General features: G+C 46.3%; 2 protein-coding genes across 14 annotated transcripts; one reads left to right on the forward strand and one right to left on the reverse strand.

Annotated features, from left to right (window-relative positions):
• rad54b (RAD54 homolog B) lies at positions 1 to 18,812 on the reverse strand. Of its 7 annotated transcripts, XR_009789180.1 has the most exons (18): positions 18,706 to 18,806; positions 17,673 to 17,843; positions 17,319 to 17,505; positions 11,773 to 11,967; positions 11,192 to 11,491; positions 10,929 to 11,091; positions 9,869 to 10,094; positions 9,117 to 9,203; positions 8,925 to 9,045; positions 8,706 to 8,845; positions 7,432 to 7,722; positions 7,176 to 7,339; positions 6,554 to 6,815; positions 6,395 to 6,461; positions 5,924 to 6,121; positions 5,242 to 5,839; positions 4,857 to 5,157; positions 1 to 164 (listed from the first exon to the last, which is right to left on the reverse strand). XR_009789180.1 is itself a non-coding variant. In XM_061777773.1 (16 exons), the coding sequence occupies exons 2-16, from the start codon at positions 17,817 to 17,819 to the stop codon at positions 5,625 to 5,627; spliced, it is 2,763 nt and encodes a 920-aa protein (XP_061633757.1). In that variant the 5' UTR covers positions 17,820 to 17,843; positions 18,706 to 18,806; the 3' UTR covers positions 5,198 to 5,624. The 7 variants fall into 7 exon arrangements, 1 of the variants encoding a protein (XP_061633757.1); XR_009789182.1 differs by lacking the exon at positions 1 to 164 and having other exon boundaries at positions 1,346 to 5,157; positions 18,752 to 18,812; XR_009789179.1 differs by lacking the exon at positions 1 to 164 and having other exon boundaries at positions 1,346 to 5,157.
• rnf41l (ring finger protein 41, like) lies at positions 15,368 to 26,945 on the forward strand. 7 transcript variants are annotated; one of them, XM_061777777.1, is made up of 9 exons: positions 15,368 to 15,468; positions 20,452 to 20,576; positions 20,689 to 20,855; positions 23,308 to 23,514; positions 23,697 to 23,836; positions 24,696 to 24,722; positions 25,145 to 25,307; positions 25,384 to 25,504; positions 26,191 to 26,945. In XM_061777777.1, exons 4-9 carry the CDS (start codon positions 23,309 to 23,311, stop codon positions 26,620 to 26,622), a joined length of 1,089 nt encoding a protein of 362 aa, XP_061633761.1. In that variant the 5' UTR covers positions 15,368 to 15,468; positions 20,452 to 20,576; positions 20,689 to 20,855; position 23,308; the 3' UTR covers positions 26,623 to 26,945. The 7 variants fall into 7 exon arrangements, with proteins under 7 accessions (XP_061633761.1, XP_061633759.1, XP_061633762.1 ...); XM_061777775.1 differs by lacking the exon at positions 15,368 to 15,468 and having other exon boundaries at positions 18,899 to 20,606; XM_061777778.1 differs by lacking the exon at positions 15,368 to 15,468 and having other exon boundaries at positions 18,899 to 20,576; positions 26,218 to 26,945.
• Positions 26,946 to 27,159: the final 214 nt, after the last annotated feature.

Here is a 27,159-nt window from a genome sequence, read left to right on the forward strand (position 1 = left end):
CTCGACGCACCCACGGACCACTGGCCGCGTGCATTGACAAAACGACGTAAAAGCGGATTTGAGCCGGCGACACTCGGATGCGTCTGGCGGTCAATCACCCCGAATGTTCTTTTCGCGTTCGGGCCGCGTCGTCCTCTTCAAATGAAACGTAGTGGTGGACCACCCTGGACCAAAGTCACAGAAAAAGTCCCCGTTTCCCGTCTTGGTCTTGTGTTTGCCATGATCAGTTTTTTTTTTTCCATCTGCATGATGAACTTGTGTTCTGTTTTTGAGGTTGCACGCAGAAACACCGAAATTGACGGAATTGCAGTATTGATAATAATCATTTCTTTTATTGCCCCCGTTTTCTACTGCCTTCATTTGAAGAACCCCTCCCTAATGCTGTGAACGTTGACACTTATTCAATAGTTCTGGACCTAAAAACGATGCCTGCAGAGGGAAAAAAAAAAAAAAAAAAAAAAAAAAAAAAAAAAACAACCCAATTTTAGGCTTGTTTTCTGATGACATCATTGGTTTTCAGACACAATTTGCGGTCGAAACCTGCTCGAGCCTGCTGACGTCAGGACGAGGACATTTTCTTCTTGAACTAGTACATGTTCTGCAGCGGAATTGTCGCCTATGTTGTCTCATAAGTCTGGATGTTTTTTTAAAGAGCAAGTGAAAAGAGCGAGATACATTTGAGTAGGTTTGTTTTGTTCAAATCTATTGCGTCGTTGCCGCATCAGGTGGTCATTTCTGCCTATTAACGCGTTTGGCCCGAGTGTTGTTTATTTACTAAAGTGCGGAGGGGACCAGGCGTCTTATACGAATGCTAGTGTTATTGTTATTCGCCCGTTACTATGGAAACTGCCGCACTGATCCATAACAAAGACCGCCCCTGTTGGTCGACGAAGCTCTTGCGAACGGCGCCACTCAAGTGTGACGCATTGGTTCCTTGTTGCCGACAACCTCCAAAATCCAACGCCCCAAATTTCCGATTTAGAGCATTCCTGGGGGAAACATATGGCGGAAAAGAGACCTCAGCACACCGTAGATATAAAAGTTTACACACCCCCTGTTCAAATGGCAGGTTTTTATGAAAAATGAGACCAGGATACATTTCAAAACGTATTCCCACCATTAATGTGACCTATGACCTGTGCAAGTTTTTTCAAATCTTTTTGAGAGGGCAAAGTAAAGCTCAACAACTGTGGCAACGTGGTTGCACAAGTGTGCACACCCGCTTATGAGTGCAACGTCGCTGTGTTCAGAATTAATTGCAATGAAACATGTTAAATACGAGTCCGCACACACCTGCCGTCATTTAAAGCTGCGCCGATTAGCCACAAATAAATTTCCGATGCTCTCTAGTAGGTTTTCCCCGACATTTGTTTTTGTTTTCTCACTAACTGGTACTTGGAAGTGTTCATAATTTGCTGCACGGTGACTAAGGCCCCAGATCCCGCTGAAAAACAGAACAAAAACAGAAAGCTGCTGCCACCATGCTTGACTGTAGGTATGTCGTTGTTTTGGTGATGAGCAGCGTTGTGTTAGCGCCAAACATCCATCCATCCACCTTCTGTACCGCTTCTCCTCACGCGGGTCGCGGGTCGCGCTGGAGCCTATCCCAGCTATCGTCGGGCGAGAGGCGGGGTACACCCTGAACTGGTCGCCAATCTGGTCAATCGCAGGGCACAGAGATACAAACAACCTTTCGCACTCACATTCACACCTACGGACAATTTAGAGTCTTCAATGAACCTAGCATGCATGTTTTGGGGATGTGGGCGGAAACCGTGAGTCAGATGTGCTAACCAGTCACCACCGTACTGACTCATGAAACATACCTTTTGGAATTACGGCTACAAAGTTAGACCTCGCATTCACCGGACAAAAAAAAAAAAGAAACCACGCTGGAAAACATGTTATGGTTCGATGGGAGGTCGCCCTGTAACAAGTGGTGGAGAGCCATTACACTAATTGTGGGATTAGGCCGCTTTCTCTGCCGTTGTTCGTGTCGTGCGGCGCTTTGCGTGCGAGGCTGTGTAGTCTGGTCCGCCGCGGCCTTCTACTCTGATCTCATCTGGCTGACGGTCGATGGGGGCGACATTAAATCCTTGTTAAGTGCCGGAGCGCGACCGGGGTCGGAGGCTTTCCTACTGCACGTCGGCAGGGTCACGAGGTGGTTAGTTGAGACGGATAGCCACATCCAAAGTGACGGCAGCGTTCCGCCCCACATGCTGGGACAATCACGGGGACACGACAGCTCATATCAAGCACACTGTGGAACCGCTCATTAGCACAACGTGTTCTGGGATAATGGCTGACCATTTTCCCGCAAAAGACAAACAGTAATGTAAATACAAACTGCTTGTTCCATGGTCAAACTGTTACCAATTATTTGGGTTTTTTCTTTTTTTTCGTAATTACACAAGCAATTTGAAGGCACATTTCTAACTGCTATACAGAGCTGAAAGTTCTACTATTTGTTTGGGTTAGGGTTAGTTCCTGTCAAGGTAATATATACGCGCATCTATTCATCTGTGAACTGACAGCTTTCAAACTTAGCCTACCTAGCATTTGGCGCCTCCGCAGCAATATGCGAGAACTCATACTCCATTTGGAGAAATTTATTTCCAGACCAAAAGCGCACAAAGCTCCATAAAATAAAAAGGCCCATGTTGGTTCAGCGGGCGCTTGAGGGACAGGACCCAAGTGAGTGGAAGCGGAAGGACATGCGGTCACATATAGAAAAACGCCCAGTACGCCCACTCAACTTTCGAAAGTGTGTGAGTGCGTGTATCTGGGGTGGTAAAATGTGAGTTAGCCCCAAAAAAGTTCCGAAGCTGTCAGGCCAGAGCAAAATCAGTTTAATTGAAACCCTAGGAAGAACAGTGGCTACAGTATGTAGCAGTGTGAGGCGCTGCACAGGCCGTCCGTATGCCGAGAGGTCATAAAAAGGGTGAGGGGCAAAGTCCGGCGTGGAAAGGAGGAGCACGCGTGAACACAAGACGGGATGTTTGGAGCCACGAAGGCCGCTGCGCTCCGAAGGACGCGTGCCCTCTTTGTTCGTCGATGAGACCACGCCCGCGAGCCTTCGCCGTGCCATTAAAGCGGCGGATGATAAAATATTTGGCGGGCCTGCGCGCTGTGCGCAGCCTGCTGCACGTGGCTATAAGCTCGTGCAGCTTAAACGGCAATGATCCTCGAAGCGATCGCGAATGAAATACAAGACGCGCGACCTCGGTGAGGGTTAATACCAGAGGCTCGGCCCGACTGCCTCTCCATTCAGAGGTCCAGAGATCACAGGGAATAAACATCCAATCTGTGATTTAGTCTCTCATCAAAACAACTGCACCCCTCCCCCACCAGCGGTGGACTCATTCATTTAAATCCATACGGCAAGCCTTTGAGCTGACAGGCTTAAAAAGGTCGGCTCGGCAGCGGACGGTTAAGAGCTTTAGAAAAATTCCATCCCGTGCACCCATCAGACACACGCCCCCGAGACACCGTTCGGATCAATCGGACGAGTGACACTCGTTTGTCTGACACGTGTTCAGTAGCAACGCTGAAGCTCAGAAAAACTGGAACCTATCGCGGCTGAGTTGACTTTGGCAGACAGGCCAAGTGGTTGCCAGACAATCGCAGGGCCCGTTATAGATACTTGCAGACATACCGACGAACAATTTGGAGTCTTCGGTTGGGGGTGGGGGGTGGGGACTCCACACAGGAACGACGTGCATGTAAACCACCCTGGCATATTGGCACACACGATACCATATTCCCAGCAATACTGGCCTGGCAGCTGGGCCAGGCCAACACTGGGAGGCGCCTGGAGGCACAACACTCCTTTAGAATAGTATTAGTCACATTTTATAAATACTGATACACAATTACAAAACTAACGAGAGAGAGTTGCGTATACAGGGGAGATTTAGTCGTTCAAGTTAAGTTCAGCGAGAACTTCGCCTCTTCTATTTAGTAGAATAGTACATTGAAGATTCTAATTCTAAATTATTATAATAAATACAAGTATTACCTGAATATTCTTTAACGACCCTGTCAGAATGCGGTGACTGTAATTTGATAGCTATTCGACGCTAACGATAAAAAAAAAAAAAAAATCAAATAATTGATGGTTAGGAAATGTACTCCAATCCCCTGCAATAGACTCCACAAACATCTAGGCTGTTCTGCATTCCAAACATAGGTCATATCTAATCACAAAAACACTCAATTCTTTCATCATTTAAAAACAACACCAACGAAAAAAAAAATAGCGCTTGCCGTCATTCGAGTGGCGTGAGTGGGAACCGATCCCACACGATTCTGGCCAAGTGCTGGAGTACATCTTTGACTGGTCACCAGCTAATCTCATCTATCATGACATTAATTAAAATGCGTGTTTTTTTTTTTTTTTTTTTTATGAGATGTAAAAACATAAGTATAGCGGACGACATGGTACTAAATCCTAATTTTACAACTAATTGTAGTAAAGCCATATGAGAAGAGGCACTTTTGTTCGATGAGCCAATAGTGGGAAGTGTCATTTTGTGACAGTTGCAATGCTGAAACTTGTCCACCATTCACTTGTGGGTCAAATATTACGAGTTTGATATTCGGATAGCACAACCAGATCAAGCAACATCACCATCAACACATCATCTAATTAGAGCGAAAGGAACTGACTATTACAGGCATCACAAGGGGATCAAGAGTAATAATCCTGGGAGTTAATGGAGCGCCTCTCATGAGAAAAGCAGACCATCCCAGAAGCGTAGTTATTGCGCAAGAGTTGCCTGGTAAATAATAATTAGCCCTTTTATGTAAAAGCGCAGTTGAATACAAACCACGCACAGCACACGCAGAACACTCACGCACGTAACTCCCACGCAGCGCCGGCAAACGAGGGCGACGAGCGTCCCGCATCACTGGACCGTCAAGTGGAAGGTCACAGGATGAGACCGCGTCACCGCGGCAAAGCTTATTGTTCTGTGAAAAGTGTCAACTCATGGCGGAAAAGTTACAACGCAGGAGAGTGTAACCGAGATTATTCCGAATTGATGCTTTGCATGAACTCCCAGCACCTAAACATGCCTCATCATTAAGACGAACTGCTGTCGTCCATATTACCTTCAATGGATGACGCAGGAACTCTGCGTGAGCGGCACACGAGCCCTGCAACAATGGACATGAAATAAGGAATGTTTTAAAAAGTCACTTTTATGACAACTCTTTCCATTTCATGGCCATTTAACTTACCAGACAAAACATTAGGGACACCAGCACAATCTGAGATCCTCTGTTAACCCAGGAACAACGCCAGCCATCCTGTTTCTCCATTTCAATTAAACTCCGGTTTTTTTTTTAGACACCTTACCCACTTTAAGGAGGACTTACAAAGATAATGCTGCTCAGTTGTGTTTGCGCATGTTACAGTGGGGTAAAAGGACACAGTTGCACTCACAGAGAGGTGAGGTGAGGCATGTCACAACACATTTCAGTATGATGAATGCGCTTCTACACTACAACCCAATAATGCTGGTAAATTTGTAACTCTCTCTGTTTATGTTTAATGCTGGATATTTAGGAGAGTTCATGTTTGCCTGACAAAATCATCTTTTCTTGGTAGCAAACAGTGGTGGTTATTGTTCCACGTGCGAGATGGTCTGGAAGGCAAAGGTGATGTGGTCTCGGGCGTGATCGAGGTAAGGGTCAGAGAAGGTGTCGGCTTCTCCGGAGAAATGTCTCCACTGCATCAGCTCGGACATGCTGAGGTGCTTCTGAGCCGACGCGCCGCGGTCGCGGCCGAGTTGGCGTGGCCGATTTTCAGAAGACTGCTCCTCTTCCTCTTTCACATCTGGGCAGAAAGTTTACAAAAAAAAAAAAAATTTTAAAAACAAGGTGTGTGAGAGAATGTTTAACTGATTAAAAACAGGCCTACCGTTGAGCGAGCCATCCATGTCACAGCCGCAGTTCAACAGGTCGTGGGTAAGAGAGGGCGTGTCCGTCAGGCTGAAGAGATCTCGCAGCTCGCTGGCGGAGAAGCTGGCGTGCTCGGAGCCTTTGCCGAGGTCCACCACTGCCCCAGAAAGCCCCTGTTTGGACACCTGCCGCTGGAATATGCGCTCCTCAATCGTGCCTAAGAGGATCACATAAAGCTTCAAATGAGTTATTGATATTCTGTTTTTGCTGCCGAGACCTTTGAAGCTTGTGAAACGGCAGTTTTACATGGATTTGGTAACTGATTTTAAAAAGAAATGGACTTGAATTCTGAACCACAATTTATTGGAGAACAAAACAAAAAAAAACATGCACAGGGTGTTATGTAAATAAGGTACAGGAATAAAATGTGTGCAAACAGACATACTTAGCCATGTGCACTACTCAATTAGAAAAGGATGACTATTTTTACCTGCAGTGAGGAGACGGTAGGTGTGCACGGTTTTCTTCTGTCCGTCTCGCCACACTCGAGCCATAGCCTGCACAAGGCAAAGAAGGAAAACTTCTAATGCGGTAAACAAAATCAATCATCTACCATTGTTTTTTTTGGGGGGGGGGGGGGGGGGATTACCTGGATATCAGTGGCAGGGTTCCAGTCAAGGTCATAGAGCACCAGGTGGGAAGCCCCCACCAGATTAAGCCCTACGCCACCAGCTTTGGAGCTGAGCAGAAACAGGAAACTGGGAGAATAAGGGCTGTTGAAGCGGTCGACCAGCCGCTGCCTCTGGCCGGTGGGCGTTTGTCCGTCGAGCCGACAGAACGTGTAGCTCATGTGCACGCAAAACCTCTGTAGCATGTCCAGCGTCTGAGTGTAGTTGGACACCACAACCGCCCTGGGGGAGACACGGCCAGTGTCACAACTAGGGCCTGACCGATTGAATGGGCCAAACTGGCCAAAATCAGCCAAACAAACCCCCCCCCCCCCCCCCCCAAAAAAACTTCTCCGTTGTCAAGTTAAACAAACACTAAAGGATTGTAAAGTATTGTCAAACTGCCAATTGTTCTGCCTGCAATTCATACCTGTATTTTTATGTTGCCATTTCATTATTTATATCCATTTTTAATTAATCAGCTGACTAATCAGTTATCAGAATTTTATTCTACCAAATATTGGAATCCGCATCAGCCTCAAAAAAAGGCCCCGGTCACAACTGCAATTTGAAATGCAAAGACTTGACAAAGACGTACTGTACCTGTCTGATGGGCTGAGCCGTCTGATGGTCTTCAGGAGGTCCAACAGAACCAAAAGTTTCCCCGAGTCAGCAGGGTTTAAGCTCTCTGAAGAGTAGGTTTCGGAGAAAAACGGTGCGAGGCCGTCATATAATGAGCTCTCCTCTGATTCACATTTCATTTTGTCCTGAAAGCACGTCGCCACACAGAAATGAGAACAATAACGGCGCTTGACTGATTCAATGAATCCAATTTTCAATCCAAGCCAAACAGACTCACCGGGATGGTGGTGTGAAGCAGAGCAGGGTGGTTACACAGCTTTTTCAGGGCGGTGATGCAGGCCAAGTGCGTGTGTGCTTGCGCGGAGCCCTGGAGGCAGGCTCTGAAGACTCTGTGGCTCAGAAGATGCCTGTAGATCTCTCGCTGCGGCGGGGACGGCCTGCAGAACAAGGTCCAGTCGAGGCGCGGCGGCAGGTAGCGGTTGATGATCTCCTGCGTCCTCCTCAGGATGAACGCGCCGGTAAGTCGGGAGAGCTCAGACGCTCGCTCGTCTCCCAAGGCTCGATCGTCCTTATTGGCAGAGATGGGTGCGGGGCCAGAAAAGTTTGGTTTCATGTGCTGATTCACGGATGGGGCACACGGGGTTACAGATCTCAATAACTTGGAAGCTTGTGGAAAAACTTGATTTATCATCATCATCGCTATTTCAATTTCATTTTATACAGATTCAATACACAAAAAGGGAAGTATTTTACAATTGTACTTTTTTTTTTTTTTTTACATTTTGATTATAGCGTACAGCTAATAAATTGTTTTTTCACAATCTAAAGAATTTACAGTTCGTATATTAGAAACAATCAAAATGCATTTGACGCCATTTATGAGGTTTTTTTTTTGAGAGATTTTGTAGCCAACTGTTTATCTGTCATATAATATTTATATGTATAAAGTAGGGATGCACCGATACCTCTCTTTTTTTTTCTTCCAGACTGAGTACAAGTAGTACCTGCCGATACAGAGCACCGATACTTGATAATACCATTACATCTTGCAACTGTGATGAAAATGTGTTTTATTTTAAAAAATAATAATAATGTTAAAACAAAACACCAAAAACATGCGGGCTTGAAACTTGTTGCTGGCAAACGGCCGGCAGGGCTGATGCCTTCGCTGCCGCCCGAGCAGAGCATCATTTGCATTTGGCAAAAAATGTTGTCACCTGTGTTGACCTTAAAAGCATCGCGACACAACTGGTGCTTTAAGCTGGTGAAGTGCGATGCATGTGTAGCATCGGTGCACTTCACCAGTATTGTACACACCCACAGGAACAGTAAGTTGCAATATTATGAGGAAAAAGTCTTTCATTTTAAGCAGAATCAGAATCCTCTTTATTTGCCAAGTATGTCCAAAAACACACAAGGAATTTGTCTCCGGTAGTTGGAGCCGCTCGAGTACGACAACAGACTGTCAATTGACAGAGAACACTTTGGAGACACAAAGACATTGACAAAAAAAAAAAAAAAGTCACTGAGCAATAAAGGGTTGATAGTTACCTCGGAGCAGGAAGGCTGCCTGGAACGAAGAATGGGCTCTTCAAACACCTTCCTATACGCAGCGCTGGAGCCGAGTATGCCCGGATTAACAAACTCGATGATGGCGTAGAACTCCTGCAAATCATTCTGCACTGGGGTGCCTTCAAAATATGTAAATCAATTCAGCTGGAGCTTGTCAATTTCCCTGCGCCGTCAAGAAAAGGTGCAACGCAAGCATACCCGTTAGTATGACCCTGCGAGCGCAGCTCAGGCTGCTGAGGGCCGAGGACGTTTTGATGCTGCTGTTCTTTAATCTGTGACCCTCGTCGCAGATGATAAGACCGAACTCCACTTTTTGCACCTGGCAACAAAAAGGTGGCATTCAAGCAGATGTCTTTCCGCAAGATTCAGCATGAAACCTTGGAGACAAACCTGCTCGAGGCAGCGCAGAAGCATCTCGTAGCTGATCACGAGAACATTGTGCACAGGGGACAACACAAACTGCTCAATCCTGTGATCCTTTAAAAAGGACAACAAACAGTGCAACATTAGACAACAACCGGGAGAAGAATAGTCCTGGTAACTTCACTCAGTGGTCACAATACTATGCACGCCTGCACAATTGAGTCAGATCATACACAAAACGGCTTTTTAAAACTCTGCTTTTGCACACAGTAGTGTAATTAGAACTGCAAACGTCCACCAAGACCCAAGCGGACCAACACCAGCACCAGATTTTTGATGTCACAGTCATTCTGTATGTTAGTTGGACACCTACTTCCTGGTTTACGGAGGACGGCAAGACGTTGCGGAGATGTTGCTGACACTTTGATTACCACTCTCGCCGAGAGGAAATCAAACAACTAAAAGTGAAACGCAAGTCTTCGATGCGCACATTCATCTGCCGTGAGAGATCATCAGGTGTTCCGCAGGAAACTGAAATGTTTTTATTTACTACAAGTAACGCATCTTTGCTAGCAAAATATAGTGACAGGCAAAACAATTAAATGCTCTTCCACTAGATAGCAGAGGTACATAATTCACCTGCGTAGCCACCTGTTGCCATTTATACAGCAGAATAAGTCACGGCACGCACACACTTGAGTAAATGATTTCAGCATATATATATATACTTTTTGTCCCAAATAAAATATCAGTTCAAACGACAAACTCTCTTTCCGTACCCGATCCACTGTGAAAACGGCGATCCTCTCACGGCCGAGCCACTTGTTGAACTCGGCAGCCCAGTTCTGCACGAGGCTGCCGGGAGTGACCACCAGCACCCGCTTGGCCACCGCTTTCCCTCCGTACGGCCCCTGCTTGAGCAAGGTCCAGCACAGCGCCACGCTCTGGAGGCTCTTCCCCAGACCCATCTCGTCGGCCAGGATGGCCCCGTGGCGTCCTGCGGCTCTGGCGTCACAAATACACACGGACGCAGATTACTCCGTTCCCCGGTAAACCGCTGGTTCTCAAACTAGGGACCGGGGGGACGTTGGGGGGTCCGCAAGCTGTCGCTCGGGGGTCTGAAAAATTATTTGAAATACGTTGTGTAGTATCTTAGTTTTGTGAACATTTTAAGTTCTGGTTTGATTGTGACGTATCATCACATAAATCTGACATTCCTGCATGAATGACGTTTTTTTTTTTTTTTAATGTAGAACAAAACATTATTACAGGAATAAAGTGCTATTTTTTTTTTCAAGAACAAAACAGTATATTATTACGAGGCCAACGTTGCATTTTTTAAATTCACTAGATAAAATTTCTTCCCTCGTTACTTTTACTTTGCTATCATAACATTACGACTTTATTCTTGTACGATTACAACTTTTTCTTTTAATTGTTCTTTTGTTCTACTCCTGAATGTGAGCGCGAATGGTTGTTTGTTTCTATGTGCCCTGCGATTGGATGGCGACCAGTTCAGGATGTACCCCGCCTCCTGCGGCCCGCGAACCTAGTGAGGATAAGCGGTAAAAGAAAACGGATGGATTGACGTTCTACTCCAATGACATAACTTTTTTCCTCAAAAAAAAAAAAAAAAAAGTGAATTTTGTTATTGTAACCTTGCACATTTTTTTTCCCGAAAATAGGCATCTTTTTAATTCCTATGTTATTTAGGGGTGCACATGGTAGTTGCGTTTAACTGATGTTTGGACTGTGAGGGGTTGTCGGAAAAATGTCTCCCATGTCAGGGGTTCGTCCAGAGGTCTCATTAATTTGGACACATTTAAACAGGAATAATACCTCATGCCCATGACACATTCGTAGAGAAAGAGCAGGCCGTCTCTCTGATGGGGGCGCAGGTGGGCCGTCAGGTGCGGGTCAACCACAACATCAACTACCGGAAGCCCTAACTTGTTATGAGACCACTGGTGGTTGGGAGCGGGCCGAGGCATCACCAGAGCGCCTGAGAACAACAAGGTCGGTTTTGTCGACATTAAGAAAGAACCTTGTTGAATACTGTTTTGAAGAGCAAGGATAGAGAACTTCTGCTTGAATCTACTCACCGAGAGCTTGTGGATCATAGCGAGGTCTGCGGATCTGTTCCTCCCTTGGTTGAGATCCAAGATGCTCTGCTCTCCCCGACAGCGTTGGGGGGCAGAAAGGTTTTGACGCCAAGCGATGGGAAGGAGGGGGCGCCCTCTTCTGGAGCAGCTCTTCTCCGTCTACCCGAGCTTCTTGGAAACAACGTCCCGTGGCGAAGGTTTCTGCGGATATGACTCCCATAACCTCCACCTCCTTGGCTCCGATCATCAGGGTTTCTCCTTCAGCCAGAGAGGCCAGCACTGACATTTTGTAGCCGCTACCTACGTGGACATACAGTGCCATTACATTGATGCATTTTCGATACCACTGGATACCGACTATCGTATGAAATGTGCTTATTTACTTCAATTAGTGTATCTTTGTTCATCTATCTTTGCCAGCGACGTATTGTGACAGGCAGAACAAATAAGGGGGTCTAAACCAAGGAACGTCATTGATTTTTGTGACCTGTGGGGTCTATGAAGCCCTTTGAGACTCTTTTGCGACTAAGGGCTAAATACAGTAAATAACCTCAATTTGATCCTGGTTTGCAACATCTCACCCTGTCCAATGTCCTTGCCCTCCATATCTTTGAGGGTGGCCGTGCGGCCCCTCGTCACCAGCACGGCGTCCCCCTCCCAGCGCTTGTGTTTCTTCTTGCTGGCCTTACACCACATCACGCTGAAGTACCGCACCGTGTCCCGGCTCAGGTCTGCATTTGGGGCCGGATTTGAAGCGCCGCATGTTTGAGGGAGGCCTGTGGAAACAAATGCAAAATACACAATGATGACGCGTGTACTAGACACACAGGCAGGCACCGTCAGCAGATGGCACTGTTGCACAAGTTGTGCACACCCACGGCTACTGGACGTCAAAACCCATTCACATGCATTCAAGTGTGCTCCCCTAGCAGCAACTTCAAATATCTTTATGAAAAATACAGACTTTCAAAAAAAAGCAGTTCAAGTGGAGGTGTGATAAAATAAATAAAAAAATAAATAAATAAATACAAACCCAGCAGAGTGACTCTCTTTTTAATAGAAAAGACAAAAGAAAATGTACAAAAAAAACCAAACTAACACCCATTCCATTTACTTGACAACAATTATGGCCCCAACATTGCATCTCGCTTCTTCCAATTGGCAATCGATCTCATTTTAAAGTCATTTTTAGCAACACACTGAACAGGAAGTGACGACATACAGTGGAACCTCCAAAGCTGAACGCCCTGAAAGCCAGACCGTCACCGTGGTGATGTCATGTGAGACTTCAACTCAGCATGTCAAGAACTGAATGCATTTTGCTTTTTCTTTGATTTCGTGTTTTGCGACGCCTCTGCAGTCGTACCAGAGATGGCAAACAGGAAGTGCGAGAACCAAAAAACTAAAATAGCAAAACCTACAATACAAAACATCGCTTTGCGTGCATGTTTGCGACGACGTGTGAGGAGTTTTACTTTACTAGTTTTATTGTAGTGTTTGACTTTTCTTTATAAGTGTATGACAGTTAAGAATGTTAAAATGTTAATTAAACATTACCGGTGGGTCTTAAAGTGCAAATACAATTGATCTCAATGGGGACAAATTGTTAAATAATTGGAAGTCAACCAACGTTTTTGTGTGACTTTGGAGGCTCGACTGTACAGCATTGTGTTGTAAGGCGTCCTGTGAGATATTTCTAGCAGGTTAACATAATTTATCTTCCCCAGCTGCTTGCAAGAAAATGTAGAGCCATTTTTTTTTCCAAAAAAATAATCACTGAAACAGACCACAGCCAAAATATTCCAAATACCAGTAATGATGATGACAGATTTAGGCAGAAATGGCATCCGCTAGATGCCCTTTGTGTACACACACACACACACACACAGTATATTGTATTCCCTTATGAAATCATTACTTTTTAAAAAAATATATATTCTGGGCAAACACAGTGTTTGGTAATGCGTTGTTTTTTACAACAATGGCAACATTAAGAGAGAGTGACGATAAGTAGAACCTCAGTGTCTGCTGGAGGCAGGACGTTGACCAAAATTCCGATCTGACATCATAACGGCGCGACACAGTGGAGCTTGTCAGTTGAATGAACAAAGCAGAGCGCGGTTGAGGACGTCCAGTAATTTGTGTTCTTTCCTCATGGGGCCGTTTGTACGTCTTTTTCCATTCCCAGTGTAGCACAAAAGTGACAATTTTCTTGTGACTCATCCTCAGACTGCAGTCTGTCAAGCTCAACCCTTTAGGTACTGCACCACTGCGAGAAGATGCCAACACGTGGTATTTTCCTGGCTCCTTTGACAAATTCAATGCCAAAATATGCAGAAACTGATATGGACGATGTGGGAAAACTACATCTATGATGTCAGACCAGCGCGTTCGTCCTCGCTAAAGAGGGACGGGCAGCCCGTGTCGGAGTCGGGCCACCTTCAGCTTCTCCACTTTGATCTTGGCTCTTAAAAGTTCCTCCTCCAGCTGCTGCTTCCTCTTGAGCCCCTCCCTCTTCTCCTCCAGGTACAACGCCACCTTCCTGTGATTGGCTAGCACCAACTCGTGCTCCTCTTTGGCCAGGTGCAGAGGGCGGAAGCGCTCGGGCTCGTGGTGAGGGTAGATATCGTCGGGGTAGATGTCGTCGGGGTAGAAGTCGTGGCGTAAAGAAAGGGGCGAGGCCGAGTGGGGGACGTTGACAGACGAAGGGGCGGGCGAAGAGGATGAGAGGAAATCTCGGACGCCGTCCGCGTCCTGTTCCCCCGCCTGCTCCGGGCCTGGCCCCGCGTGCGTGGAGGGGAGTGGGAGATCCGGAGGCGGTTTTACATCATCTTGGGCGTCCAGATGGACCGCCTCGTGGGGACCGGCGGGGACGGCCGCCGAGTAGTCCTGAGGGCCGACCGGACAGGAGCTGCCGCCAGGATGCTCGACTGGACACGTGTGCTTACTGTATATTAATCTGAGGATGGACACAAGGATCGAGGTGAGTGAGAAAACGAGGTCCACGTGGTTCACGGAAGCGTGAAAAAACATCAGCAAATGAGTGTAGACGAGCACATTCCCCCCCCCCCCCCCCCCCCCCGGACACCTTCTGGATTTTCTCATGCGTTCCAACACAAGCGGATGAAAGCACAATTTGAGTGGAGCTGCTCAACAGTAATACCCCATCGAGTTGCAGTTTGCAAATTGACACATCAGGTTTTTCCATTATTTTGGAACCCATCCTCCGTTAGGCCCTGAAAAACTCACCGGGCAAGCTTTGCATGTCTGAGAGGAACTAAGTTTAGCCTGGGTTGTTAGTGAAAGAGTTGTTGCCAACTTTTTTTTTTTTTTATAGACTTCATCTACAAATGACCTGGCCTGTGTGTCTGTTTTAATAATTCTCATACGATCTTAGAGCAAAAATGTTTGTCCACTCCTGCTGTACCTAACGCATCCTGTAGTTTGTAACAGTTTCAACAAGTACACAATGAAAAAAGAAATGTCCCAAAATGAGAAGTGATACCGTTTGTGGCTTTGATCTCAAGTATAAGTCAAAATGCAAAGTAAGTAAGTAAATCTCTAATTCCAGACACTTGTTGGTAATTTCTTTCTGTTGCATATGAGAGAGCATTTGTCAAGGTCACTTGAGCATGTGGGTAAAAGACGCAGAACCGTTTTGCATGTAGCGTGCACTCCGATTTTCTAATAGTGGGATATTACACGAACAAAATGTTGATCAGCGCGTGTTTGCCTCTTGCAGGAATGTGCAGCCGGTTTTGGCGAGTCCCCGCCTACCTGCGCAGAGCCAGGTCCTTGTCGTGGACGGGCACATGTTGAAACAGGTGAGGGATCATCTCCATGATTCTCCTGGTTGGCTCAGAGATGCTCGCTCTGTATTCCGGCTGGGCGTGCCTCCGTTGCATCACTTCCTGTTTGGCCGACTCCTTCAGCCTCTTGTAGAGGGTCCTGAGGCCCTGCGCCGTGCGGCGCGGCCTGTCGCCCCCCAGGGCGTTGTACTGCTCCGCCACAGCGTCCCAGCACTTGTTCTTGTCCACGATGACGGCGTGCTTGTTGGTGTGCTCCTCCAGGATGCGGATGTGAGGCCGGACGAGCTTCAACAGGTCCAGTTTCTCGGAGAGCGTGAAGTTGGACGAGCGAGCTTTCCCCACCACGCTGGAGAGGAACACCGAGCCGGACGCCATCTTAAAGCCCCGGGCGGGCCTTCGGCTGTCGCCGCCCCACACCTGTCTTTTTCCTTCCCGTTACAGGATTCTCTTAGTCCTCCCAGATATAAGGTTAACACCGATTCAAGTGCTCCACATCCCTTTTTCCTCCTCTTCCCATTCCAAATCGAACACGGGCCGTGATCCGTCATTGAGCGTGGAATCCCACCACCGCTTGGTCCCCCCCCCCCCCCTCTGCTTCCTTGCACAACAAAATCAGGCTGCTGCCGAGCACAATAAGAATCAGGCTTAACTAGGCCAGCCTCGCTTAGGCCCCCGCCTACCTCCCGGGGTTTTGGATGAATTCCTCCAAGCTTAGACTGACGTAGCTAAGCCGCTTAAACCCAGGCCGACCTACTTCCAGCTGGGCCTCTCTAAACCCCAAACCCGGCACAGCGAGGCCGCGCAGCCACAAAGTCAAAAACACAACAGAAAATGGTGACACACACGTGTGTGTGTGTGTGTGTGTTGGGGGGGGGGGGGGAATCGGTGGATATCAGTTTATATTGGGTCAGGAGACTGCTTTGCCGGAAGGAGTGCGCGGCGCGCGTTTAACTAACTCAACGCTGAGGGGAGCTTACGGGAGCGCGCTGCGCATGCGCGTGAAAGAGAGGCTCGCGGTGATGCTACATGCTAATGAAACCATCGCCAGCTATTTATTTACATGGGCCAACACGCTGGATATTCTCGCCGCTTGTGTGCTCGTCCCGAGACGAAACCAGTCCAAATGCAGCCTCGCAGCCGGGTTTAAAAGCACCGTCCACCGCACGCGCCTGTTTCGTTATTACCGGCCAGACACGAGCGATACGCGGGCCTTCGTGTCGACTATTAACGAGCATGTAGTTAAAATTGGCTGCAGTTGTTTCGGTAAAGGTGTTTGTTTTCAATAAACGATCATTTGACATCGGAAATGTCGCTCCTGGCTGAAAATTGAAGGCGTGTGCGTGCATAACTCCGAGTGGCCACCAGAGGGAGACACCATGTCTGAAAACAAAATACAGTCAACCCCCGCCTATTCGTTGAAATAATTCGGTCACCAAAACATTCAGTGCTTCGGCATTCAGTTCATGGTTCACATTTACAATAGTCTGTTCACTTACTGAGGGACGGTGCGTTTACGGGCAAAAGTACACAGTCATTTGCGTCACAAATCTTTTTGAGTAGTATACGTGCACATCTCCAGGATCAGCAACACCATTGCAAGCATAATGCCAATACGTCTTCCTCAGCAGTGGGGGACACACATTGAAATGTTTTCAAAAACAATGCTAGTCATGGTGCACATTTTATATAAACAAACACGTTTTTCTAGAAATCATTTTTTACATTTTTTTTTTCCTATGTATGGAAACCGATGGGAGACCCTTTAGAATGCTCTCAGATGCCATTAGCTAATAGGAAATTAGTCATTGGTGTCAAGGAAATGATGCAGCTCAAATAACAAGACTAACAACTTTGTATCCCGTAGAGAAATTTAGCCTGGGTTGTTATTAGAAGTTTGGCAGAGGCTGTGTTTGCAATCCCTACCTGTCCACTATATAGTGTGGTCGCCATTTTGTAGTGATGCTTAAAAGGTGCCATGAGTAAAAGTTAGTTTGAGGTTTTGTGCCAACACTGCCTGCTCTTTGGAACTGTTCATAATTCCTTCCACCTGGACTAAGGCCTTCATCTGAAGAAAAAAAAAAAAAAACACCACAAAGGATTCTTCATTGTAGGTCTGGTGTTCTTTTGGTGATAAGCAGTGTTGCGTTTGCGCCAGACATATCTTTCTGTATTACGGCCGAAGAGTTCAAGCTCGGTTTCACGGGACCACAACACATTTTCCCAGATTTTGTTATGGTCCACTTAAACTCATTCCTGAGCACGTCATTCCCTTGCGAAACCAAAGAGCAAACATCGAAGAAAGTCGCTGCGGTCCTTACCTGCCCCTCTGTTTTCTCGCGGTGTTGTGAGCTCCTGCCAGGCGGCGCTCGGATGTTCTGTCACAGCAACATTCTCCTTACTTTCTGTTGCATTGAGCACTCTGGCCAGAGCCTTTGACAAAGCTGGTGCTGGCCGGACAGCGTATCCACTTTTGTCGGGAGGTGGAGCCGCTACACTTCTTTGGACCTGCCAGTCAAGTAGTTGTGTGAGGGAATGCAATTTCAACAGTTCTCTTTGCATTCCACTTTTTTTTTTTTTTTTTTTTTTTTAAACGATACAACATATTTATTGCAAGTTAATTTTGCGGACCCCCAAGTTCTGGCTCAGGGACCCCGGTGTGATAGATAGCTTACCTTATTCAAGGCATTGTCCAAGGCAGGTTTAGGGAAGTGGGGCTTGGTTTCGGCACCAGTACATGAAGCAGCAGCTCCGGGAGGCACAAAACGAGGCTTTTTTGCAGCATTACCCCGAAGCTGGCTGGGAGCTGCTGAGCGCCTCATGATATCAACCGCTGTCTGTCAAAACTGAACAGAAAACGAGAAACATTAACATTACCATACACCACCAGTGAATGCCAACCACGGTGCCGTGGCATACCAGAGTGCTGCGAGAGATTATCAAGTGTGCCGTGGAAAATTTGCAAATTCCACTTAGCTATTTAGTTGGAAAATGAATATTTATTCACCACAAATAATGTATCTTTGTTAATCTAGCTATGCCAGTGATTTATGGTGACAGACAGAGTAATGTCATACACTTCCATAACCGGGCAGAAGATACAATTGACCTGTTGCCATTCATACAACAAATACGCAGGCAAATTTAACACTGAGTTAGTAAATTGAGTCGCAATTGAGATAACCAGTATTTCAGGACTGTCGAAATACTTTTTGACATTTTGGTATGGTGGTGTGCAGTGAGCTTTTTCTAAGGTAAAATATTTGCCCTGGCTAAAGAAAGGTTAGGAAACACTGATCTGCACAATACATTATACTGGTATTTAATTACAACTATTCCAGTTAACGCAACAGTTCAAAATGAAAAATATACAAGTCACCATTCGTTCGTTTGGAGGCTGATTCATTCTTAATGATGTGAAAACTAATTCCATTGATTTGTAATTGATGAATCCTACTACGACTTTCCTTTTGAATTAAGTGTGCCCACTAAACAGTAGATTTTATATACATTTTTTTTTTGAGATTATTTCTCCACAATTTACTGTCACGATTATTTAAAGATCCTTGGATACTGGGTCAGTAAATAAAGACGCGAACCAAAGTGAGACTGTCGACGCATCGAGCGCCGTACAACGCTTGCAACAAACAGCCAACGGATATGACAATTTGCACACAATATTCAAATAATGGTTACGACAAAACCTACTTGCTCCTAGCTAGTAGACGCCATTACCGTGTTCGTTAAACCTTACTTGAGCTTCTCTCGTCTGCTCACGACTGATTTGTTTCTCTTCCGCTTTATTTTTCCCGCTGAGTGAGTGGTTAAATGTGATTGGTTGAACATCCAGGAAGTGGGTGAGATGGAATGAAAGGGGTGCGTTTGGTTTGTTGTACCGAAGTAGGTGATGCCATCGAGGCACAGCTAAAGGCAATAATTAGAACGCTTCATTCCAAATTTGTTCCAATGAAAAAAATACATTTGACGGTCTAGCACCTGTGAAAAAATGTAGATGCTCATATTTTGAGTTTACATTCAGTTGAAAGTCGAAGGAACAAGTAATAATGTAAGAATAATAACACAGGGCAGCTGTGGCGAAGGATGCCTCCTGAGGTCCACGATCATCTCGAGTCTTGAGCGTGTTCAGCTCCAGGTTGTGTCGGCCGCACCAAAGCTCACTTCCTGTCGATATGGAGACTCTTCACCGTCTTTGATGAGGCCGATGACTGTGGTGTCGTCTGCAAACTTCAGGACCTTGACAGCCGGGTGCGTGGAGAAGCAGTCGTTCGTGTAGAGAGAGAAGAGTAGCGGCAAGAGGACACATCCTTGGGGGGCCCCGGTGCTGATAGTGCATGTGGATGAGGTGGTGTCCCCCAGCCTCACCTGCTGTGTCCTGCCCGTCAGGAAGCTGTAGATCCACCAGCAGATGGCAGGAGGAGAGGAGTTCGAGGATGATGGTGTTGAACGCGGAGCTAAAGTCCACGAATAGGATCCTCGCGTAGGTCCCCGCGCCGTCGAGGTGTCAAATGCAGTGCCGTGTTGACTGGGTCATCCGCAGACCTGTTTGCTCGGTAGGCAAACTGCAGAGGGTCCAGCAGGGGTCCTGTGATGCTCTTGAGGTGGTCCAGCACGAGGCGTTCAAAGGACTTCATGACCACAGATGTCAGGGCGACAGGCCTGTAGTCATTCAGACCCGAGATTGCAGGTTTCTTGGGGACTGGGATGACAGTGGAACGTTTGAAACAGTTCCAGAGATCGATTGAAGACCTCTGTGAAAACTGGAGCAAGCTGGCCCACGCAGGATGGGGACACAAGGCCCGGGCCCGCCGCTTTGTTGTTCTTTGGTTGTTTGAACATGCGTCTCACATCCTGTTCGTGGATGGTCAACACAGAAGGGGGAGTCAGAGGTGTGATGGTGGTCTGGGCTGTGAAAGCGTCCTTTTAAAATCTGCAGTGTGTGTTCAAGTCATCAGGCAGTCCTTTATTGTTCTCTGGTTTTTTTTTGGGGGGGGGGGGGCGCAGGTAATTGGTTAGCGATTGTAATCCTCACCAGAATGACGCGGAGTCGTTAGCAGAAAACTGGCTCTCAAGCTTTTCTGCATAATTTCCCTTGGCGATGTTAATTTCTTTTGTCACCTGGTTTCTGTACAGGGCCCCGTCCCCACTCCTAACTGCTAACTAATCATTTTAAGTGTTGTGTGTGTGTATGTGTGTGTGCCACAGCTGTTCAACTCATATTGCACACTGAATGCCATTGCTGGCTTCTCGGTAAATTGGATGTATGAAATAGAAACAAAAGAAGGGTATAGTGACTTTTGGGACTCCCTATATTATTGCATGTTTCCAATCAAAACATTTGAAGCTGTGTGTGTTGAAAAACGACATAATAAACGGCTGGGATGACCTGCATGCGTTTGGGTTTGTTGATTTTTGACGTCATCTGATGTTGTGCAGCCTGTAATCCAATCAGGGAAGGAGAGAGTTTAATCCAAGTTAATCCCACATCCCGAGATAGAGAGAAACCTACGAGGATAGGCAGCGGTAATCTCTGACCGCAACCCCGTTAAACAGCTCATCTGGTAAGGAAGGACGCGGCCGACAGTTTGTGGGTGGGTCTCATTTGTCTGTCGGATGTGCCCCGACTGTCGTTTGACAGCTGCCCTCGTGTGCCCTCAAACCTTTTGTTGTCAGGGATCCCTCCCCACGGAGACGCCCTCCCGGAGGCAGGGGCGGGACTTGGGAGAGACGAGTCCCTCGGCTTGATGGAGCAGCGAAGAAAGACGCCGGGAAGCTGAGGGACAAGAGTCGCCTTGCGGAGGTCACCAAATCAGCAGAAAGCCGACGAGTCGGAACATCGGGTGAGTGCTCCATATGAACGACACGGGCCTTTGTGGGGCCCCGAGCACAAATTGATTTGGGGGGCCCCCCTCCCGCCACCGCGTGCCACCTCGGCTTGACCACTACCCATACAAGTCATGCAGGGTTGTTTTCATAGAAATTCAATTCGAGAACGGTCAAGGCATGGCCCGCTGCATATACTTTAGAAAAACAATTCATCTCAATGACATAACTATTTGAATTATTGGAAGTTGTTTTCATTCAAAAGGTCATAATTGTTCCTAAGAAAAAAAATATTCTAAAGTCATATTTTTCACACTTTGAATGCCAAAATGTCATTGCCGTTATGTGTCTGAAATGAAGTTTCATGATTTGCAACATGTTTTTGAAGATGCTAATGACATTTTTGGATGTATCGGATTTCTGTCCTATTGCTTAAGTTATCTTTTCCATGAAAAATAACACAAATGGATTTTCGTGTTGAAAGTGTTCCTATTTTTTTTTTTTTTACTTCTTTTACAAACGCTGCTTCTTTATCGTCAAGCTGTCTTTATCATTATTGCCACGGGAGAGGGCCTCATTATCCAAGATGCATGTCATTGTACAACCCCAGTTCCAATAAAGTTTTAACATTGTGTTAAACATAAATAAAAACAGAATACGATGATTTGCAAATCATGTTCGACCTATATTTAAATGAATACACTACAAAGACAAGATAGTTAATGTTCAAACTCATGAACTTTATTGTTTTTAGCAAATAATCATGAACTTGGAATTTTATGGCTGCAACACGTTCCAAAAGAGCTGGGACAGGCTCATGTTTACCATTGTGTTACATCAGCTTTTCTTTTAACAACATTCAATAAACGTTTGGGAACTGAGGACACTCATTAATGAAGCTTTGTAGGTGGAATTCTTTCCCATTCTTGCTCAATGTACAGCTTCACCTGTTCAACAGTCCGGGGTCTCCCTTGTCGTATTTTACGCTTCATAATGCGCCACGCATTTTCAATGGGAGACAGGTCTGGACTGCAGGCAGGCCAGTCTCGTACCCGCACTCTTTTACTACGAAGCCACGCTGTTGTAACACATGCAGAATGTGGTTTGGCATTGTCTTGCTGAAATGAGCAGGGGCGTCCATGAAAAACATTGCTTGGATGGCAGCGTATGTTTCTCCAAAACCTGTATGTACCTTTCAGCATGAATGGGGCCTTCACAGATGTGTGAGTTACCCATGCCATTGGCACTAAGACAGCCCCATACCATCACATATGCTGGCTTTTGAACTTTGCGTCCATAACAGTCCGGATGGTTCTTTTCCTCTTTGGCCCGGAGGACACGATGTCCACAATTTCCAAAAACAATTTGAAATGTGGACTCGTCGGACCACAGAACACTTTTCCACTTTGCATCGGTCCATCTTAGATGAGCTCGGGCCCAGAGAAGCCGGCGGCGTTTCTGAGTGTTGTTGATAAATGGCTTTTGCTTTGCACAGTAGAGTTTCAAGTTGCACTTACGGATGTAGCGCCGAACTGTATTTACTGACATTGTTTTTCTGAAGTGTTCCTGAGCCCATGCGGTGATATCCTTTACACATCGATGTCGGTTTTTGATGCAGTGCTGCCTGAGGGATCGAAGGTCACGGCCTCGCCGCTTACATGCAGTGATTTCTCCAGATTCTCGGAACCTTTTGATGATATTATGAACCGTAGATGATGAAATCCCTAAATTCCTTGCAGTTGTACGTTGAGGAACATTGTCCTTAAACTGTTGGACTATTTTCTCACGCACTTGTTCACAAAGAGGTGACCCTCGCCCCATCTTTGCTTGTGAATGACCGAGCAATTGAGGGAAGCTCCTTTTCTAGCCAATCACGGCACCCACCTGTTCCCAATGAGCCCGTTCACCTGTGGACTGTTCCAAACACGTGTTTGATGAGCATTCCTCAACTTTCTCTGTTGTTTTTGCCACCTGTCCCAGCTTTTTGGGAACCTGTTGCAGCCATAAAATTCCAAGTTAATGATTATTTGCTAAAAACAATAAAGTTGATCAGTTTGAACATGAAATATAGGTTGAACATGATTTGCAAAGCATTGTATTCTGTTTTTATTTATGTTTAACACAACGTCCCAAGTTCATTGGAATTGGGGTTGTATGAAAAGTCTCTATAATAAATAAAGTTTGATTTGTTTATGTTGTTGCAATACACCAGAGGGATCTGTGTGCTGACGTGCCAGGATGTGGCGGCCATTTTGCACTCACACAATAGCAGACAGCAGGATAAATGCTGTTATATCTGCGATATGAATGAATATGTATGAATTTGATGTTTGCTTCATCTCTGTTTAAAAAAAAAAAAATCGTCACCATTTTCAGTGGGGCTTAGTGGTCAGGGGCCACAAGCAGCATTCGCCTAGTCCGCACGTAGTCGTCGACGTGTGTTTCCACCGTCACGCGTGCTTTTTGCAGGATGGGGTACGACCTGGAGAGGTTCGTGGGCTTCGTGAACGAGGGCCTCCTGTGCTGCGTGTGTCGCGACGTGTTACAGCGCCCCCTCCAGGCGCCCTGCGAGCACGCCTTCTGCAGCGCCTGCATCAGCAGCTGGCTGCTCCATCACCGCACGTGTCCCGAGGACAGGCAGCCGCTGGACGTGGGCGCCCTCAAGCCTCTCTACAGGTTGTACTGCGTGCCATGGCGTTCGTAGTGTGGCGGTGCAGCCCGACGTGTGTTCTTAAAAGAATGAGGCAGCAATGTACTCACTGACACAAATTCAGCATACAGCCGATAGTAGATGATAGGACAAACGCTATGGAAATGACGTTGAATTCACGTCTCAGGTCATGACGTTGTGTTGCCAGGTACATGCGCAACGATCTGAGCCGTCTGCAGATCCGCTGCGTGAATGCCGGCCAGGGCTGCGAGGCGGTGTGCTCGCTGGAGGGCCTGCACACGCACGAGGACGAGTGCGACTTTGCCTTTGTATCGTGCGCCAACCCGGGTATGAAGACACGGCTCATTGTCATATCGTGTGATCAAGAAACGCTGAAGACATGGCCCGCAGAATTTCCTTTTGAAAATCAACGCGTATTTGAATTATTGCAAGTTGTCACCCAACAAACTAGGTCGTAGTTTCTGAGAAAAGGATTCTAAAGTAATATTTTTCAAACTTTGAATGTCTTGCTTAATATGCCTTAATATGCTTCTTTGAAAAACGATCCGTCTTTACCGTTACTCCAAATGTATAATGTCAAGAGCGTAATGGGTTTCATGAGTAATTAGAACCATTTACGCACTTGTATCTGTCCGCAGAGTTTGAAGGGCAACACGTCAATTGTGCAAGTCGCCATTTTTGTCTTTACCCTTACGCACTTTTGTCTTAACCGTTATAAAAGAAGTGTATTTCAATGGTCCACCACCCTTTGCTCTTTCCTACGAATGCCTAAAACTTTTAACTCATCAATAACCTTTTGAAAAAAGGACTTTATGCGTGGCTGTGTCAGCATGGGAGACATTTACCCATGGAAAATTGCTACGTTACATTTTTTTTTCTGTCTTTACCATTAGTGATTAAATTATATGAAAATGACCCACGTACCTTTTGACTAAGTCAATCACTATGTCTATTTTTAAAGTGACATCGATGGATATCCACGTGCAGTGTAAATGTAATCCGACACCTTTGAGCATCAACGTGCGAGGGCAACAGGTGGCTCCTTAGTTACCATGGTTACCATGCGAAGCTTTAGTGCATCTATGGGGGCTTGTTGGGAGGGCAGCTGGGGTCAACTTGCCATCATTTTTTAATGAGCGTTTGTGTACAAACCGTGCTCTTGTTCTCTCAACGTGACGGCGGACAGGTGGCGACTACATTTGTCAACGTTGCGGTACGTATGGCGAGCACGGGCGTGCGTGCGTGCATGCTGAGTGCGTTCGTTTGTTACATGCTGCGGTGTGCTACCTTTGCCTGCCTGTCATTCTGATTGAATGTAGATACAGGAATTCAAATCTACAACCGAGTATTTTGTTACATACTATCACCTCGTGCACAACTTCACAGAATAGTTGATTGATACATCTTTTTGCCAATTTCCCTCCTGGGGCCCCCGCTAGCAGCTGGGCTGCCTGCCTTGTGTGTGGTGTCTGTCCCTTCGAAACACTATTACTATCAACACAAATGTACACAATCAATTTTGGTTACTATACCCAACCCTGACTTACTGTGTACATTTTTTTTTTTTTTTTTTTTTTTTTTGCACTGCTAAATCCAGACTTGTTTTTCAAAGTCAACATTGCGTGTGCATTTCAGGGTGTCCCGCGCAGGTGGAGAGGCGAGCTATGGAGGCTCACCTGTCAGGATGTAACTTCTGCAGCCGCGAGTGTCCCAACGGCTGCGGCCACACTCTCCTCTCCATCGAGCAGTCGCAGCACAACTGCGTGGCGGACCTGCGGGCCGAAGTGGAAATGTTGCGGTACGTAACCACGTAGAAACGGCGGCGCTACCGCCCGTCACCTGTCGTAATTCAAATGCCAATGCGCCCCGTGAAGGGTGGAGATGCTGTGCAAGGTGGACGAGGTGAGACGGGAGATGGAGTCTCGCTTGGACTCGCAGAGGAGACACATGGTGCAGAAGGAGTCGCAACTCAAGAACGAAGTCGAGGAGGTGAAGGTAACAAATAACCACAACTTCAAGTCCTTTTCGACTTCCATTTTGTTCAGAATTAGATATCCCCCCCCCCCAATGGGAAATACAGTGGACCTCCGCAAAGCCAGACTGCGAATAGTGAAAATCTGTGGTTAATTGACACCCATTAGAATTGCAATGAATTCACACCTCCCCCAAATGTATAATTTTTTTAAAACAAAATTTTTTTGACTAAGCAGGATAAACCACCACTAAGCGTTTTCAGGGTTGTTCCCCCCCCCCAAAAAAAAAAAAAAAAATTTTAAGAATTGAAAAAAAAAAAAAAAAAAAAAAAATCTAAATCTAAATCTGCGGGTGCAACCACAAGTTAGCGACAGTCCACTGTAACGGAATTTTAATTCGTTCAAAGGTCAAACTGCCTTCATCATAATTTCCACTGTCATACGAACAAAGTGGTAAATTGCTGTAAACAAACTCGTGTACTTACCCATTGATGCACTAATGGACGCGGATGTGGATGGAGATTACTGCTTGTGCTTGGGAGGCGAGTCTCTTCACCTCTTAGCGCAGCCGATTGTTATGTCAGTCGACTTAACCTTAGAAGCCAGGAAACAGACGCATGTATCGCTTTCCTACTTGACAATAAGTTTTTTACGGTTACAATCCCGCATTTCCTCTTTTCCATCTCTGGAAAAATTCGACATTTGCAGCGAAAGCTTCATGCCTTTCGTGTGCAGGGCCAGTTGTCGCGCATAATGTGTGACGTGCGCGCCCTGCTTGGAGCGGAACGGCTCAGGCGACAAGAGCTAGCAGAGGTGGACCTGGAGAAGAGGGAACTGCTGGAGCTCCTCAGAGACCCGCACCCCGCCAGGAGCCAGCAGTCTGTCGACCCGACGGGCCGAGACCAGGTCCGGGGGGACCGGCCGACACCCGAATGGGAACTCGGCCAAGAGCCGCTACGGCGCCAGCGGAGGGAGGCGTCTTTACATCTATCCAGTCTCTCGCTTCACTCGACTCCGGCTTTAAACGGATCCGCCGGTCCTCCTTCACCTCAGACGAGTGAAGGTGCACGCAAGAGCGGAACCCGGAGTCTGACGCTGGATTGCATCAAGAAGAAGAGCCGTGAGGTCACCGTGATCTGAGTAGACGGAACCCAAGACTAGCCAATAAGGATAGATCCTTAGAAGTCCATGAAATAAATTCACAAATACCAACCAGGCCCCACGATTAGCTAATGCACATACGCATAACAATATGGACGGGAATAAATGCAAGTAAAGAGCAACATTTAGCTTGATAATAATAAGTCCTTTTGTAAATCGTAACAAATGTAATCGCCGCGATAAACGTGGGATTACGGCACTGAGAATGAGATGTGTTTGAAAGGTTTTTGTATGCAAATCTACTTTAGTCGAATTGTTTGTTGTTTGACCTGTGAATAAACTGATTCATTTTGTGGCCTGGCTTTTCACTCGATAAGTGTCAATTTGAAATTATTTTACTTTATAATGGAGTTATTGGTAATTAACCAATTATTTCACATTTTCATTTATTTTAGTCATATTGCATTCAGCTTATTTACAATAAATCAATCATCCAATTATTAATTTAATTTAAATAAAAACTAAATGAAAAAGAATATTTTAATTCAAAATGTTTTGGGGGGGGGGGGGGGGGGG

Source organism: Phyllopteryx taeniolatus, chromosome 6, assembly GCF_024500385.1.
Source record: "Phyllopteryx taeniolatus isolate TA_2022b chromosome 6, UOR_Ptae_1.2, whole genome shotgun sequence".
NCBI lineage: Eukaryota > Metazoa > Chordata > Actinopteri > Syngnathiformes > Syngnathidae > Phyllopteryx > Phyllopteryx taeniolatus.